Consider the following 18,540-nt stretch of genomic DNA (forward strand, 5'->3'; position numbering starts at 1 on the left):
ACATAAATTTCACATGCACAAATAGTGCCATGTTCATTGTTATCAGATAACAGAGAGAGCACTTACATTTATGCCATTTTCAAATTCTTGCTCTATCATCAGAACAGTATTAGGGCAGTTTGACAACACAGCTGTTAAGAAGGGTTAAATGGGTTCTTTGTTGGACTTGAAGTAGCTGGTGGATCAGAACATGGTCCAACTAGTAGTCCAGTGCTGCAGCTGACCCATGAGACGTCCCTGGGAAGTAGAACAAGATGGAGATATAGCTGCCCACTGCTGGCTGCCGCCAGTATCTCATGATCAAGAGGTATACTGCCTCTGCATAGATTTAGCTGTCCTGACTAGTGGCCACTGAGAGACTGATCCTCCATTAATTTGTCTAGTATTCTTTTAAGCCACCTAGCAGCCATTGAAACTCCTTTTTTGTCTTTAAGGGAGAAAGATTATCCATGTACCATGCATATGTGTTCACACAGGCTGTAATAGACTTTCACATGGTAATTCGTGTTTTCTCGTCTCCTTTGCATCGTATGCTCACAATTTAAGTTTCAACCGAGAGGGCATTGTGGACTGGCCTTCTGTCAAGTTCTCATCTGAAACAGAAACTGAAGCATGACTGTGAATCTATACTTAAAGTGATCTTCAATTGAACTATTTTGGGTTGAGTAGGGGGGAAGCTTACAATTAATTGCATGACGCATCTGGCATTTTGGTATCTCTGGTGTGATGCTGAATCCTCCAACTTCGCTGAGCTAACAAATTGGTATAGTAAGGTTTGGCCTATATCCTTAACGGAGAAACTGACAAATAAATTGAAATTAGTAAGAGGAACAAGATTCAAAGATACATTTAATAAAGATGGGTATTGTTTCATAGTATACACAACCTCGTTGGAGTGGGAGAATAAAATTCCAAAAGAATTTGAATCCTTTTGGTTGACAATAATGAAAGATACATCTTTTGTGATGTGTGAACTTACCTTATTTTTTATTCTTCTGGCTTACAAAAAAAAAAGAAAATGTTTAAGAGATGAAGAATGATACATATGTGCTTGTATATTTATATATGCATTTATTGTAATAGATATACATTGTAATAGATATAATAGTATCATTGATTTCCTATGAGGGGAGGAGGGGTGGAATAATTATGACTATTTTTATTTCTATTTCTGTTTATTATTTCTGTATGTTATATAATATATATATATGTATATATATATATATATATAAACACAAACATATTCTCCAAGCTTTGGGGCTGACTAGCTGTCCTGCCAGAACTGAATCATGGAAGCAATAGCTCTGCTATCCCTCATGGTTGACAGCCAGGCATACTGTGTGTTATTTTCTTCTTCTTGCAAGTTCTGTTTTGACTGTCCCTCTGACCCCTCTTTTTCTTGTGTAGTTCTCTCAGTGCCCAAGTAGCTACAACGGCATCCACACAGAGATCTCGCGGGAAGGAGCCAGGGTCCTGGCGCTTGGCTACAAGGAATTGGGACACCTCACTCATCAGCAGGTAGGCTTTGGGTCATTGTCCCAGCCCCCGTCCCCCCAGACTGTACAGAGTAGCACCCTTTGAATGCTCTACCAGGAACCTCCTGCTGCTATTATTATTATTATTATTATTATTATTTGCATTTTTATACCGCCCAATAGTCGAAGCTCCCTGGGCGGTTCACAAAAACTAAAACAATTCAAAGTGTAAAACAAACAGTATAAAAACATGATATAAAATACACATTGAAACGAATTAAAACATACCATACATGATTAAAACGTCCTGAAAACATTCTAAAATTTCACTGGATAGGCCTGCCGGAATAGATCAGCCTTTATTGATTTTTTTTAAATTCTAAAAGACCGTCAAGTTGACGAATCTCCTCCGGCAGGCCTTTCCACAGTCTGGGAGCATCAGAAGAGAAGGTCCTCTGGGTAACAGTTGTTAATCTAGTTATGGCAAAAGCACCTGTGTATGGGCAGATCCATGGCCCCCTTGACTCAGCTGTGCTCTTCTCAAAGCAGGGAGGAAAGAAGGTGGTGAGGAGTCTTCTGTATTTATAGATAATGGCTTCCGTGCCCACCCTCTAAAATAGGGGAAACGGGGACAGAGAACTCCAGCTTCTTCTCCCCTCCCCTGCAAATGCACCCACAGCCCAGAATACTACCGAGCAGGGCAAAGCAACCAATTTACCAGTATGGTAAAGCCAGCCAGCACTGCCTCCTTACTCAGCTGTGACTGGGAGTCCCTTTTCTTTCTTTCTTTCTTTCTTTCTTTCTTTCTTTCTTTCATTTCTATACCGCCCAATAGCCGGAGCTCTCTGGGCGGTTCACAGCAGCCTTCATAACGCAGCAGCCTTCAGAGCGCCGAATAAGCAGAGCAGGGGTGTTTTTTCTGGTGGTGAGGGTAATGTGCCGCCTCCCTGGAAGACTGCTTATTGAGCATTCTGCTGCTGTACTGAGCCCAGGAATGTCCTGGTTCTTGCTTGCAAGGTTAACAGCAGAGAGGAAGAGGTCAGGAATGGTGAGACCTCAGCACTCACTGAGCTCTGTCTGCATGGCCCACTCAGCCCTCTTTCAGCCATGCTGGCTCGGTGAGCGCTCAGCGTTGCGCACGTCCGATGCTTCCAGAAAGTGTGCAATTCCCACAGCACGCCATTAGGGTGGAGGGAGAATTGCACAATTTCCAGAGGCCTCAGACGTGCGCTTTCCATCTCCCTCCCCCCCCCCCCGGCCCCCTTGATGCCCATCCAGGCCTGAAAAGCCCTCTTAACACAAGCGTCAAGAGGCCCTTTCGGCTCCAATCCATGAGGGAGTGGGGAGAGACGGGAAAACTGCACTCTCCTTCCCCCCCCCCCCAAAAAAAATTATTTTATTTTGAAATCTTTGAAAATTAACACTCTTATTTCCTCCCCCCCACCCCCTACATGCAATAGTCCAAGCATTCAATAATTATAATAAATCAAGGCAGAAAAATATAAAATACATTATTCACATGAACCCGAGAGACCGATATGCTACAGGCGGAGTGTTATGAAATTGAGAGTTACCAACCTACATAATAAATTGATACCAATCCGTAGCGAATGTATCGTGTTCCCTACTTCTTTTTGCCAACTGTAACTTGTTGGTTAGTTTTTTGGATAAGGCAGTCTTCCAAACCCTAGTCCACCAGGCATCCATTGAAACTCCTCTTGGGTCCTTCTAAAATTGAGTAATGACCAGTCTGGCTGCTGCCAACAAAAATCCAGCCAATGGCTTAGAGGAGCAGTTTTTGTTGTTTCCCACAAATAGTCCTGAAAGTGCCAACTCTGGTGTTCTCTCCAACTGCTGTCCAAGTATCTCATCCATTTCGCCAAAGACTTCAGTCCAAACTTGTCAATTCCTGGTGAATGTGCACTTTCCCACGCCTCTCCCCCTCCCTCGCCCTTTTAGGCCCCGATGGGTGTGGCGTGGGGGAAGCCCACCAGAGCCTGAGAACCCTGTGAGCAGGATGGGGAAGATGAGCCTAATTTCCCCAAGTTTGGGGACATTGTGCATTTCCCCCCCCCCCCCGTGCTCAATTGGAGAAGCGGCACCATTGTCCCCTAAGGGAACATGAGCCGAAAATGCACCGGACATGCTCGCCAAGGCTCGAGAGGGCCGAGCCCTGGGAATTCGTCAACTCCCAGGCCCGGGCAGATTTTCACCCCACCCCTAGGAAGAGGTAGGAACTGGCAGATGAGGGCAAGGTAATGGCTAGTGGCAGTGCAGGCCGTGTGGGATGTTTTTGGCGAAGGCTCTTGTCAACCAGCCGTGGGATGAAAGGGCAGTGCCCTTGATGACGCTGGAGGACAAGACTGTGCAACAGCATAATGGACTGTTAGGGCAGAAGGCAGAAAGATGGGGGAGAGGAGGACAGGAAAGGGGTTGGTTGACAGTGCATCCGGTTCTCTGTGTAATGGAGAAAGTGATCGCGTGAGAGGAGTCACAGTGGAGGTGGAGTGTTTGGAGCACGAAGCCGAGAAGTTCAGCAGTGAATGCAGAGAGGGACAGGGAGGAGGGACATGGGAAGAGGATGGCAGCTGACTAGCTGGCAAGTCAGTGGGAATGGGCCACCCTAGGAAGGGGGCTGGGCTTTTCCTTTAATCAAGGCCAGGTGCCATTTAAGAGGAGGTGGGTGACTAACTTGGAACAAGCATGGAATGAAATAAAGTAAATGGTCTCTGATCTGAGCTCTCCCCAAAGCAGTCTTAGATAAAAGCTGGAGTCTCTTTTCAAACATATCTGTTTGTCAACTTGAGCTCTGGATTGGGCTGATCTCAAAAGCGATTCCAGGGTTTCAGTTGGCTGACTGAGGCTTACCCTAAAATCAGGATGTGAGTTACCGTGGACGTCTCTTCTATGCGGGCCATCTAAATTTAAACAGGTCTGCACACCTTTGTTCTTTTTCTCCTCTGAAGGCGCGGGAAATGAAGCGGGAGGCCCTTGAGTGTGACCTGCGGTTTGTGGGCTTCATTGTGGTCTCTTGCCCCCTAAAAGTGGACTCCAAGCCAGTCATCCGTGAGATCCTGAACGCCTCGCATCACGTGAGTGAGATAGAGAGATGTTCCAGCTGAGAGATTGTGGAAGACACAGACATGGGCGTCTTAGGCAAGCTGATGAGCCGACCTGCATAATGCCATCTGCTCTCCTAATTCTCCATCCCCTCCTCCCACTTGCCGGGAGTCTTCACTTTCCTTTTGCTGCAGCTTTGAGCATAAAGAAAATCTTGCTTCGTAGTTGCCCTAACATAAACCGAAGCACGGCTCTGATAGAATGCAAGGCTGTGGCACGGCGTTCCCCCTTCCCCTGCTTTGATTGTCCTCTAGCTGAGGGGAAATATCCAGGAACATGCCTGTCTTTCCAGAAAGAAAGCTGCTTACACCAATAGTCACATAAATATAAATGAGCTAGGGCAGAAAGTTTTCTAGGGGAGTGTTGAAGAAAAGATAGGAATGTTAGGAAGAGCCCTGCAGGGACAAATCAAAGGTCCAGCATCTTGTTTTGGCTACTCAGATGCCTCCTGAGAAGCCCACGAGCTGGGCATACAGGCAGTAGGCCTCTCCTGCTATTTGCCCACAGCACCTGGAATGTGGAGGTACATGCTGCTGAAGGATAAGGAGATCTCATGTAGTTGTTGTAGCTAAATGAACATCCCGGGGCAACAGAGTTCCCTTTCTTGCAGCGTACATCTCTTGGGGGGGTGGGGTGGAGGAGCAGCATGCCTGCCTTCCCGTAGTGTAAGTACTCCCCACCCAGACCATTGCGCGAGATGAGAAATTGCAATCCTGGGGCTAGATCAGAGCCTACTTTTTCTTTTTCTTTAGAAGGAACAACAGTGGATGGGATTGAGGTTTGTTTTGAAAGGCCCATACGTCATAGTAGCTGAACTCACAGCATCAGTGCCGAAATGGAGGAATGTGCCCTGAACATAGTTCAGAAAAGAGAGCTTTGTTTCCCTCGTCGAAAATGTCTTTCCAAATCCTCACAGGAAAAATAGTATAGATTTCAGCAGAGAACACGTTTTTGACGGGCAATGTGCTTTTGTGCTGATCCATAGGCAGGATGTACGAAATGCAGTGTTAAGCAATATTTCAAAGCCAACGTTGCTGAGCTCAATCAGTGCAGCATCTGTGCAGTGCACCTCCGGGTCCTACATTTGGAGAATGCCACATTCGCTTCCCCTCTTTTCCCCCTCCTCAGGTCGTGATGATAACAGGTGACAACCCACTGACTGCATGCCACGTCGCCCAGGAGTTGCACTTCACCCAAAAGGAGCAGACACTCATTCTGCAGCCGCCTAGTAGCAAAGGTAAAAGGGTTCTAGAAAGAAGGTAGGCGTGGCTACCACTCTGGGCATAAAGAGAGCCCTGCTAGATCAGACCAAAGGCCTAACTAGTGCAGCATTCTCTTCCCGCAGTGGCCAATTAGTTGCCCTCGGGGAAATCCACAAGTAGCACCTTCCTGTTCATGTCTCCTAACAACTGGTCTAAGAGGCATCCCATCTCTGATGTTGGAGGTAATATAGAGCCATCAGGACTAGTAGCCATTGATAGCCTTACCCTTTATGAATTTGTCTAATCTCCTTTTGAAGCTGTCCACCCCTGCAGCCTGGGTTAGCGAATTCCAGTTTTAACTATGCGCCATGTGAAGAAGTAACCTTTTTTCTGTCCTGAATCACCCACCATTCAGCTTCATTGAATGACCCCGGGTTCTAGTACTAGGAGAGAGGAAGGGAAACACTTTGTGCAGAGTATTTGTCATTGTGGACCCTATAGAACTTGATGCAAGGTTTCCTATCTGAGACCGTGTATGACTTGGGCTAGGCCCAGTCACTAGAAGCCAGTGAAACTATGTAGGCTGAGCTCTCTCTGGCATTCAGCTAAGATGGTAGTGATTTTCAAATGTTATACTTCCAGCGAGAAAGCTTCCCACATGGATTTGTCTGGAAAGGAACTAAACTACCTGTGTGTTGTAGAAAGTTCTGGAGTATGTTCTAGGAGACGCACTTAGTTCATGCATGGTGCTGGATGGGCCACTGGGGCATCATTTACCACCCCATGAGAACTGAGAATGCTTCTTAGAACACATCCCGTGCTTGGCAGGGTAGATAAGTAGTGATGAGCGAACTCCCTTGTAGGGATGTTTGTCCGCCTTTGTTGATCTTCTCATTTGACGGCCCTCGGATACATGTGCAAGGAATCCCAGGGTTTTTTGGAACCCTGTTTGAAACAGATTAGGCTAGAGGATTCCCATCAGTTTTAACTAGGGTAGCCCAACTAAATTGATACATTTTCATTTGTTTATGTAGCCACATCAGGAAAGTGTGAGCTTGGATAGAAATTCAAAGAACAACTTAAATCTGTGGGGGTGCAAAACAGACACCCCTTCCTCATGCTCTTGCCTCCCTTTTAATCAGACCTCTCTGTTCCAGGCTCCAGCTGGCAGTGGCAGTCCATCAGTGGCACCGTCACTCTCCCCATCGCCCCACCGTCACTGCAGGAGCTGACCAGAAGCCACAACTTGTGCGTCACAGGGGAGGGTCTCTCTCAGCTGCAGGCGGTGGACCCCCAGCTGCTGCTCAGGCTCATTCCACACGTGCAGGTCTTTGCACGCGTTGCACCCAAGCAAAAGGTGAGAGGCTCTTCCGCCATCGCAGCATCCGTAAGATGCCCGGGCATCATAGAATCATAGAATAGCAGAGTTGGAAGGGGTCTACAAGGCCATCTAGTCCAACCCCCTGCTCAATGCAGGAATCCACCCTAAAGCATCCCAGCTGTCCCACAGCCCATAAAGGCGTGGGGCTTTCTTTTGAGCAAAGGAGCCTCTCTCTTGCACGTACGGACACTGTGTGGCGCAATGGTGGAGAACATGCAGCAATCTACAAGTTGTTGGACTCCCAACTCCCATCAGCCCCGACCAGCATGGCCAACAGTCAGGAAGTATGGGGACTGTAGTCCAGCACATCTGGAGGGCCACATGTTCCCCATACCTGCTGTACCGCTTAGTGGAATAAACTGTTGACTTACAACCTTGGACTATCACAAGGCCTTTGACAGGAACAATGGAGTGGATGATGGAGAGGGAAGCCCCACATTTACACAGGCATGAAGCAGGCATGAAGCTCGTGAGGTGGCTGTGATGCCACCCCCCAACCCAACCCTTGGTCCTCCTTTATTTCTCGCCATAAATCAAAGGATCTCAACTACGGGACCAGTCATCAGAAGGCTGCTCACTGACTCTGTGACTCACCGACCCTTTTTTGGCCTCACAGCAGCCAGACCACCACTCTCTATAACCCCTTTTCCTTCACCGCTGCCACCATAGAACACTGTGCCCTACCTCAGGTACCTTAAGAATCCAATCCAGTTTTATAAAACAGTAACTTTTATTTAACAAAAGTAAGTTTACGTAGTTGACAAAGCCTATGGTTTCATCAGTTTCAATCCTTGTTGGTTTCAGTACAGTTTCATATATAACCCTAGACCACACTCTCTCCTCTCAGTCACTCTGTTCCCAAAAGTCATTGTTCCTACTCTTTCTCTAGATACTTTCACAGACAAACCCAAACTACTTCACTCTCTCCACGTACAACAATACTGCTTTCTTTAACTTCTCCTTCTCACTGCTAACTTCCAATCCAAACCTTTGAACCACCAGCCAATCAGCATTCACTTCACATTCTATTCACTCGTTCCCCCTCCCAACAGCATTAACCACTTACCAACCGAAGTCCGCACCACACTTGCAACCTAAATAGCAAAAATCATTAAAACATTACAAATATTTGCATTATATAATTGCAATAAACAGTAAAACATCACAGTGGCCGTGTGACACTCACTATATCTAAGCTAAATCTACCTCCCCGGGGGGTTAATGTGAGGATAAAATAGGGGAAGCCCCACATAAGATACCCTGACTTACTTGGAGGCAGCTGTAGTAATAAATGTTATTGAAACAACATTGGGTTTTTTTTTTATCAGAGCAGCGTTTGTTGGTTTTAAGGCTGGGCAGGCTTTGACTTCATTTCATTTATTACGTTTCTCTACTGCCCAAGAGCCAAAGCTCTCTGGGCAGTTTACGAAGATCGATTTGGTGCCACTTAAACATGTGCACTCGTACACAAACAGAAGCTGATCCTGTGTGAAATGTCCTTGTGGATTTTTTTTAATCGTTTGCCGCCTGCTGCAACAGAGCCACAAAATCACAGGCTTGGTGGAGCAATGGCCTTAGTGGGAACAGGTAGCTCTGAGCTCAAGCAGGCCTTCCGGGGTGGGGTCGGGACCTGCCACGACACAGGCTCTGAACACCAGACCCGGTCGCGGCTACTCCCTGCTCAAGCCAAGCACCACCGCTTGATACGCCTGAGGCAAGGGATAAAAACCACCTTCCTCCAAACTATGTGGAGAAAGGGGTTTAAATGGAGAAGTATTTTAATATATATAAAATAAAACACTGTGAGTTATATGTGCTGAGGTGAAGTATTGTCAGAGTGGGTGCTAAATGTGTAAACCTCAGATGATAAATGCCAAACAGACACGTGGAATTTTTATGGTAGTTAAAAAACAAAACAATTAAAATTTATTTTTAAAAGTTCACAAGCTTTGTTTCAAATAAAACATTTAAAAACCTTTTTGAAACCTTTCATTCAATCCTTCCACTCATTCACATACGCGCTTTCCTTTCTCTCACACAATCACTCTTGAACTTTCTTTATTATCAGTATTGTTTAATATACATCAGCTATGTGCACACCACACTCCAAAGACACCGCTCTCTACCCTGAACCTCAAATTTCCCAGAACTTAAGTACCCTAAACACAGAGAGCACTAAAGACTCTAAGAGTATCTAACAAGTCTCCCACAATCCCCTCCGTCCTTCCCTTATATATCACTCCTCCCCCTCCCAAGACATTCTAACTCCGCCCACTCAGGCCAACATTCTAAAAACCACAGACTTACAAACTGCAGGCATACATTTGGGAACTGACTTGTGGGGTGTAACGCCACAGAACCTTCATCTCACACTCTGCTTGTTTGCAGCTAAGGATGGAGATTTTGCAAGGGTACCGAAATGAATGTGCAATCCTTCTGCACCCTGGCATTAAGTACCCTGGTGGTACAAACCCCACAGCCCTTTCTCTTGATGGCAAAGCACTTGAAAAAGATTCCTCCTGTAATGAGGGGTTGCTGCCATATGATTTCAACGCTGTAATGCTAAAATGGGGAAATGACATGCAGAAATGTACAGGATTTGTGGCATGGTTGTTTGCAGGGCCCTACTGAGTCCATGCCGTGTTCTTTCTAGTATTCCTATTGTCTCGTGCATTCAGTTGTAAAATTTAACCCCTTGATATCCCACCAGCCGGAGTTCTCAGAACCACTGAATTCCTAAAGCTAAGGCGCTATCTGTCACTGCTTCTCTTTCTGCAGTTGCCACTTTGAAACAAGTATATGGCAGCTGCCATGGCATTCTAACCCATGAGCGTTCACATTATAGCAGTGGGACGATGGCATGGATTTCTGCAGAGGGTTACAAGGCCCCTTCCGTGACTGTATTTTCCCATTGCAGGAGTTTGTGATCACCACACTGAAGGGGCTTGGCTATGTGACGCTGATGTGTGGGGACGGGACTAATGATGTGGGGGCTCTGAAGCATGCCGACGTGGGTGAGTTTTAACGCAGTTTAAAAAAAAAGGGGGGGAAGCCCTTTTCCCAGGCGCCCAACAAATGGCCCCCAAGCGAGGGTGTCTTCGAAAGGGCCTCTCTTGCTGATCTTAATAACCAAGCAGGTTCATACCAAGATAGGCAGTCCCCTCAGATCGCCTAGCCCTAAGCCATTTAGAATTTTAAAAGTTAAAACCAACACCTTGAATTTGGGTATTTTATTCATGCTTCCAAACTTCAAGGAAGGGTATCGTGTATTTACAATTCTTTGTAGATTTAACTGCTTACCTTCTTTTAATCTTACAGATTCTGTGGGCTTTAAGCAACATAGCCAGCCCTAGTGATCCGCTTACGGTAGCCATTGTTAGAAATATTGCGTTAAGCAGTCTGATTCAAGTTAGACCAACATTCTCACAGTTTAAGGTGGGAGGGGGGTTTCTGCTCTGTTCCGTTGCAGTTGAAAAAGGCAGTTCACTGCTCTTCTGTGTTGTGTGTTGTCTGTATTGTGTTTTGTAGTCTCTCGTTATCTGTTGTTACTACTTTCTTCAAACTCGACATAAAGAAACACTTTAATATATATATATATCATCAGGTCAAGTATATTCTGTCTCTGCTATCTTTCTATATGTCACATATAACTCCTAACAGTCATATAGAGAGAGAGTTTTTCTAATAGCCATTACAGGATTGTGCGTATTTTTCATGAGTAGCCGTTCCTCCCTACCCCCTCTAAAAGGCTCCTTCCTGTCTTCCTTGGATGGAGGAACACAGAACTCGAAAGGTGTCTGCCCCTGAAAGCAGCTCACCTGGCAGTTCCTGAGGTCTTCAGTGATCTGGTCCTTTTTGGCAGGGGTGGCTCTACTAGCCAATGCACCTGAACGCATCCCCGAGCGCCGGAAGAGGCCTCGTGATGGCCCCGCTGATGGGAGACCTGCTTTACCTGCCTCCATGGCTGGGAGCAACATGAGGCCCACCTCCCGGGCTGCCAAGCACAGGGTCATGTCCCACAGGGAGGAACAGCTTGCCATGCAGCGGGTAAGTGGCTCGAGGTGCCTTCCTTCCCACTTCTCTGTATTGCCCACATTGCAGTGGCAGCTGCAGGGCTATCCTTTCCTCTGTAAAATCCAAAGGAGGGACAGAAGACCATTCTGCGAGTCCCTGTGCCAGTGCAGTGTATGCTGAAAGTGGTTGTGTTGGATGAAAGAGAAGCTGATGCGCCCTAAGCCTGGACCCCAGGAGGAAGGTGCAATTTGGCTGGGGCTTCTTAATTTCCCGGTGACCTTAAACTAAGCAGCGCTCTGCTCCTTTGGGTATCTTTCCTTTTCAGGGTGAACGGCTTTGTCATATTGCTGTGCATGCAGGATATATCTGTGGAGGGATTGATCTGGAGCCTTGCTTTGGATTAAACTAGGGTCTTCTGTTTCTTTCCCCCACCCCTGTTTCTTTCTAACAGGAGAGGATCAGCCAGGTGCTGAAGGATTTGGAGGAGGAGCAAGTTCCCATTGTGAAGTTGGGTGATGCCAGCATTGCAGCTCCTTTCACCTCCAAGCTCTCCTCTATACAGTGCAGTAAGTATGGAGCGGAGGGAGCCTGTGTCCAGCACCTTGTTCCGTACAGGCACTGGGTGTGCTTGCATGGATCCTGAGTGATGGAGCCATGTGTACATGTGACAGTAAAAGCACCTGTTCAACCCCTTCCTTGAACTATTGGTGTTCGTTTGGAATCTTTAAATCAATGCACGTACTAGCCACTGTGAGCCTTACGTTCCTTCTACAATAGGAATGACAGTCTGACCCTTTTTATGTGAAGTGGCCAGGAAGGAATGACCCTAAGCACCTGTTTGTAACTCTTTGTTGAACCCTGCCCAAAGGAATTGAAGCATTAGGTTTCTATAGTAATTGGATTTTCAGCATCCAGAGCAGCTCAGGCTGATCCACTTTAAGAAAGTTTCAGTTAATGGGTGACTAGAGCAGCGCTGGATTAAGCCTCACACCAGCCTTTCTGGGGCCCTCTTTTTTTATATATGGGTTCTGGCTGTGTTAGACCTAAAGACAGAAGTGCAATTAGTACAGTATAACAAAGATCCAAGCAGAGGCTCTCTCCTGCTCTTTCTGCAGTCTGTCACGTGATCAAGCAGGGCCGCTGCACCCTGGTCACCACGCTGCAGATGTTCAAGATCTTGGCGTTGAACGCACTCATCTTGGCTTACAGCCAGAGCGTCCTTTACTTGGAAGGGGTAAAGTTCAGCGATTTCCAGGCTACTCTGCAGGGGCTGCTGCTGGCTGGCTGCTTCCTTTTCATCTCCCGGTCCAAGGTAAGAAGGGAGAAAGGTGCCGAAGGACTTTGGCTCACAGGGTTTGGAGGGGGGATGTGGGCAATGATAGCAGACTAAAGGTGCTTGAACTAATGACTCTGCATTGGCCAGTCACACTCCTTGCATTTTCTCCAGTATGGTATGTTGTCCACTTGTCCTCATTACCAGCCTGCCTTTTCGCCAGCCAGCCTGCCCCATGCTATGAGGGCTGTGCGTTCCAATGGAAACTAGCAACCTGATTTGTTCTCACTTTAAGTTTCAAGTCCTTATGGGTACAAGGATAGACTTGAAAGTGTTGGCAGTGCCTGTTGATCAGAAACAAGGGTGGTGGCAAATAAGATCTTCCACTGTGAGCTCTGCATGTCTTGTCCCTTCTCCTTGACTAGCAGAACTGTGCAAAATAAGCATGCTGAAGACCACAAAGATTATACTGTTTATCATTGGCACTTTTTCCTACAGCCATTTCATATTCTAAGGCAATTTTCAGAATAGGTCCACACCAGAGTAGGGAGGGCCTTCCTCTTCTCCAAGAGTCTTTGTCATTGTGTCAAGTTAACAGCCTTAATTTGGGAGGCCGTTTTCAGCCTGCAGCAGGCTCAACCTGGACTATTTCCCCAGTACCAGCAAGTGAATACAGCTTGTGGAATTCTGATCCTGACTTCTTTATTCTTGTTTCCAGCCTCTGAAGACCCTCTCCCGGCAGCGTCCTCTCCCCAACATCTTCAATCTCTACACAGTTCTTACGGTGCTGTTGCAGTTCATGGTCCATTTTGTCAGCCTGGTTTATCTCTATCGAGGTGCACAGGCCCGCAGTGATCCCAAGTGAGTGCTGCTTGGATTTAGGCAGGGAATTATAAAATCAGGAAGGAAAATTCCTCACAGTGGAATGAGTAGCAGCAGACTGGAATATGGGCAAAACATTCGTAAAGGGATCCAGAAGAAAACATGTAAATTGAGAATTTGAAACAGACCCCATATGAATTATTGATTTATGTTAACTTGAAGGAATAGCTAGTGTTCTACTGAGACAAACTCTCAAGGAGCTTTCTGTCTTTAAGGAAAGAAGACTTTGTGGATCTCTACAAGGAGTTTGAACCCAGTCTGGTGAATAGTACTGTGTACATCATGTCTATGGCCATGCAGATGGCCACATTCGCCATCAATTATAAGGTGAGATGTGTGCAGCATTGACAACTGTATGGCGTGCCATAATTTACTTATGGCTGTTCTTGGTGTGCCTCTCGTGCTGGAGCCTGATGCTCTGTTTGCGAGACTCATGCTGCAAGATCTGTAAAACAGTAGATGCTGGCATTGCAAGGGAATTTAGGAATACAGGGGGGCAGGAATGGGCTAAGCTAGGCAGAACAAGAGGGAGGGTTATCAAGCTTTGTCTAATTAGACATAGGCTCAAGTTTCAAAGTCTAGATTCAGAACTTTTTTCCCTCCTCAAAAAGTCTTCCATGTAGAATTATTTGAATATAAAGGTTTGTACCAAATGTGGACCAGATAACTTGAAGCTTTGCCATGGCGACTGCAGTTTTCAGGGTGTCCTACCAATAAACCTGAGAAGATGTAAATATCTCCATTGTATCGTTAGGGGAAATCGGTTAGAATAGATTGGATACAAAGACAATTTGTAGTCAGTTAAGCCACAAACTTGCATTTAAAGCCCCCTTACACCCACTACTTCAGGTTAGATGTTTCTTCAGTAAAGATCAGGGCTGCTCTCAGACATGATCAGTTTTAACACATGAAAAACACCCACAAGCTTCAAACAGATATTGGCATTAATTGATGTTTTTTGCATGCCACTTAAGAGACCAACTTAAGGTACATGTCCGGGGAGGGGGAACTTTTTCCTAATACTTGATTGTGTAATATCTGCAATTTGGTCCTGTGCTACTTCTGAAACTGCCTTTGGCATGGATGCTCTTTCAATCCTTGTCGTCGTTGCTCCAGGGCCATCCGTTCATGGAAAGCCTGCGGGAAAACAAACCCCTGCTGTGGAGCATCATTTTGTCAGGGCTGGCAATTGTAGTCCTTTTGACCGGCTCCTCCCCAGAGTTCAGCGAACAGTTTGGACTGGTAGAAATTCCAACAGAGGTGAGTAAGCAGGCTTTTTGCTGGGTTTAGCCATTGAAATCACTTTCTCTTCTCTCTCTTCCCTCTGCGCATGCACCCACACAGGTAAATATGCCAGCCAGGTTGGTCACCAGTACATCTAGGGGTGAGCATATTACCCCAACATTAAAATCATTCCACTGGCTGCCAATTAGTTTCCAGGCAAAGTATAACGTGTTGGTCATTACCTTTAAGCCCTAAATGGTTTGGGTCCAGGTTACCTGCAGGATCGCCTTCTCCCATATAGTCCGCCCCGCACACTCAGGTCCTCTGGGGTGAACTTACTTCGGTCAGCTAAAACTAGGCTGACCAGTTTTCCCAGAGGACCTTTTCTTCTGTCGACCCCAGGTTGTGGAATGGCCTGCCGGAGGAGATTCGTAAAATTAACTCTCTGTGTGATTTTAAGGCAGCTTTAAAGACTAGCCTTTTCCGGCAGGCCTATCCAGATCAATGTTAAATCATGAATTTTTAAGATGTATTGATTCCTGTTCTAATGTTGTTCCCCGCCTCGATCCAAAGGGAGAGGTGGGTAAGAAATTATTATTATTATACAATTCCAGATGAATCTGCTACAGTATTGGTGTTTAAGGTTGAGATTTTCTTACCTGGGGAGATTTGAACATTTTATTTGAACTGAAGGATGTTTTCGGTGTGCATTCCTTTAACCCAGCTTGCAAGAGAAGTCTAGGGTGATATAAAGCCCAACAAGCTGCTGTTTGGGACTACCTATTGGCAGGCTGTGGTACAGTTCACAGGTATCCTTTTTTGCCTTATGTAGGGTTTTATTGAGAACGGAAACAGCTGTCTAGCTGCCGTGTTTGGGAGCTACTCAAAAGCTTTGGAAGAGAAATCGTGAACCTAAGGTCACATCTGATTATAGAGCAAATAAGTTAAGATTAAGTGATAAAAGTTTTAAGAAACTTTTCGAGAGTAAATTATCCTTCACAGTAAAGTAGATGCTTTGTAATCTTTAGCCCACACCATGGAAACATGGAGGAAGAATGGAATGCCTTCTACATGGGAGCCATGCCAGTGGACCGCCTACACAAGTCCTTCATTGGCATGTTCCTGGGACAGCATGGGCCACAGTACAGTGCAGCCTACCCCAACCTGGTGCCATCACGGTGTGTTGGATTACAACTCCGTGAATCCCCCAGCCAGCTATACATCCCAAGGGCACCAAGTTGGGGAAGGCTGCACCATAAAAAAGCCAGGGTATGTGGATTTGAATCCCAATTTCCCATTGCGTAATTTTATTTTCTGAACAAGCATGTAGCTACGTAATTGTAACTAAAACACATCTGTTTGCCACAAAATGGGCTTTTATACGAGAATCATCCACTGCTCACGTACCCCTAATACTACCCTATAGTGCAGAATTATACCTTCGAGATGAAGAACAATTGTAAAATTAATGGATTTCTAGCCAGCCCACGTTGTGCATATGAGAGGACTCGTAAGCAAGGCTGCTTATTTGAAGACTAAGGACCCCAGAGCTTTTCAGATGCAGTGGCCTGGTAGTTATTTTAGAACATGGTTTCTGTGTGTGATAGAAAGTAAACTGCCCATACAGAATATTTGGTAAGAGTAAAAAATCAGTAACATTGCAGAAGCTTAGGTTAGGAAGTGACAATAAAACTTGTCTGAGTTTACCGTAGGACTCCCTCCCCTGCCACAAAAAGTGATTTTTGCATCATATGTTTGCAATGCCTGTTGTAGGAATCACTATACCCTTAACATGTATGTGATCATTCTCACTAAAAACCTCTACCCTCCTTGGAGCGGAACTCTTAACGGTTCAGCACTAGAAAGACTAGAAAGGCAGTCACACATATGGGCTCTGCGCCTGCGCAGGGCCAGGTCGGAAACTTCTCAAGCTGAAACCTTTTTAGGCGGGAACCCCTCCCCCACCGTCCACTGAGCATGCTCAGGGGTTCCCGCCTAATCCCCTCAGTTCCTGAAACCGCCTAAACAGTCTCACTGAGGAGAACCACCAGGTGATCAAAAATTTTAATGACACCATAGTGGGGCTGGTGGGAGGGTTGTGTGACTGCACAGATGACCACTCAAAGAACTACAGTTACAGGTAAGCAACCCATCTTTCTTCATGGTCTCTGTGCATCACACATATGGGCGATTAACAAGCTGACTTACCGGAGGTGAGTGGTGTCAGCTGATGGATGAATAGTCACAGAATTGCCGATAAGACGGCATGCCCAAAAGCACAGTCCCTGCGCGCCCTGATGTCCAGGCGGTAGTGACTGGCAAATGTCAAAGGTGTCGACCAGGTAGCCGCTTTGCAGAGGTCTGGTAATGCGATCCCCTTTTCAAAGGCTGTAGAAGTGGCCACTCCTCTTGTGGAGTGAGAGCGCACTTTACCCTCCAACGGGAGGCCAGCGAGTTCATAGGCTAATTTAATAGCCTGAACAACCCAAACAGATATTCTCTGCGGAGATGCTTGGAGTCCCTTTTGTTTGCCCCCATAACAAACAAAAAGTCTTTGGGATTGCCGGAGAGTTGCTGTTCTGGACTGGTAGAAAGCGAGAGCATGTCTCACGTCCAGGGTGTGTAGTGTTGACTCAAGAGGAGATGACGGTGACGGAAAAAAGCTTGGCAGTGTAATATCCTGTCCAAGGTGAAAGGAAGACAAGCTGGGTCTGATCTAAGGACCACTTTGTCAGAATGAAACACCATATAAGGTGAGTCCATACGGAGTGCTGCTAGCTCTGATGCACGTCTAGCAGACGTGATGGCAACGAGGAACGCCACTTTAAAAGTCAATAGACATAAGTCAGTCCTTGCTAATGGCTCAAAGGGTTTTGCAACTAGTGCTTTGAGCACCACGGAAAGGCTCCATCGAGGAACAAAGGAACGAATAGGTGGGATGGTATTCTTCATACCTTTCATGAAACGTTTGGTTAGAGGGTGGGTGAAGACTGAACAGCCCTGAACCCAACGGTGAGAGGCAGAAATAGCTGCCAAATAAACTCTAAGTGATGAGAACTTGAGTCCTTTTTTAAATAAAGAAAAAAGAAATGAAAGTACAATGGGTAAAGGTGCCGTAATTGGGTTTTCATTTCTGCTAAAGGCAAAAGCAGAGAAAACTTCCCACTTTTTAGCGTATGATTTTCTAGTAGCCGGTTTCCTGGCTGCTAGAATAATGTCCCATACGTCAACAGGCAGGGATAGGTTATCTACCGATGCCTGATTCTCCAAGCAGTCAGGTTCAGGGACCGGACGTCTGGGTGAAGAATGAATCCTTTCTCCTTGGAGATCAAGTCGCTGCATTGGGGCAGTCTGATAAACTCCGCTGAGGACAGTTTGAGTAGCGGAGTGAACCACGGCTGCCTTGTCCACCAAGGTGCTACTAATATGGCGTTGGCGTTGTCTGTGCGCAACTTCAGGATCACCTTGGATAGTAGTGGTATGGGGGAGAACAGGTACAGGAGCTGTTCCGACCATGTCCTCTCGAAGGCGTCTCCTAGGGATGCTGTCCCGTGACCCGCCCACATGCAAAATTGGTTGCAGATGGCGTTCTCTGGTGACGCGAATAAGTCTATCACAGGCTGTCCCCATGCTTGAAAGATTGTGTCGAGAACTGAGTCTTTCATCTGCCACTCGTGCGTGTCCACGAAAGAGCGGCTGAGGTCGTCTGCCAGAATATTGTCCTGGCCTGCGATATGAATGGCCAATAAAGTCATGCCGTGGGCGATAGCCTAGTGCCAAATGTCTAATGTTAGGGAAATCAGGTCCATAGACCGTGTTCCACCTTGCTTGTTTATATGCCAAACAGCAGCCATGTTGTCTGTGTGGATTTGGATGACATGTCCTGACAAGGTCTGCTGAAAGGCATACAGTGCTTTTTGGATGGCCATCAGTTCTAGGACGTTTATATGCCTCTTCCTGTCGGAAGGG

At 46.3% G+C, this 18,540-nt stretch overlaps 1 protein-coding gene across 2 annotated transcripts in view; it reads left to right on the forward strand.

Moving 5' to 3' along the window:
• Nucleotides 1–18,540, forward strand: part of ATP13A1 (ATPase 13A1) — a 50,986-nt gene that overhangs the window by 30,582 nt on the left and 1,864 nt on the right. Inside the window, exons 15-25 of one of the 2 annotated variants that reach the window (XM_063119275.1) lie at nt 1,408–1,518; nt 4,442–4,567; nt 5,724–5,832; nt 6,955–7,154; nt 10,096–10,192; nt 11,041–11,225; nt 11,644–11,758; nt 12,308–12,504; nt 13,184–13,326; nt 13,563–13,674; nt 14,464–14,607. In XM_063119275.1, the coding sequence (XP_062975345.1) occupies nt 1,408–1,518; nt 4,442–4,567; nt 5,724–5,832; nt 6,955–7,154; nt 10,096–10,192; nt 11,041–11,225; nt 11,644–11,758; nt 12,308–12,504; nt 13,184–13,326; nt 13,563–13,674; nt 14,464–14,607 (1,539 nt within the window). Of the gene's footprint in view, nt 1–1,407; nt 1,519–4,441; nt 4,568–5,723; nt 5,833–6,954; nt 7,155–10,095; nt 10,193–11,040; nt 11,226–11,643; nt 11,759–12,307; nt 12,505–13,183; nt 13,327–13,562; nt 13,675–14,463; nt 14,608–18,540 lie in introns of those variants that run through there. The other variant, XR_010025164.1, reaches the window with a different exon arrangement.

The sequence above is a fragment of the Elgaria multicarinata genome, chromosome 3 (assembly GCF_023053635.1).
Source record: "Elgaria multicarinata webbii isolate HBS135686 ecotype San Diego chromosome 3, rElgMul1.1.pri, whole genome shotgun sequence".
NCBI classification, from domain to species: domain Eukaryota; kingdom Metazoa; phylum Chordata; class Lepidosauria; order Squamata; family Anguidae; genus Elgaria; species Elgaria multicarinata.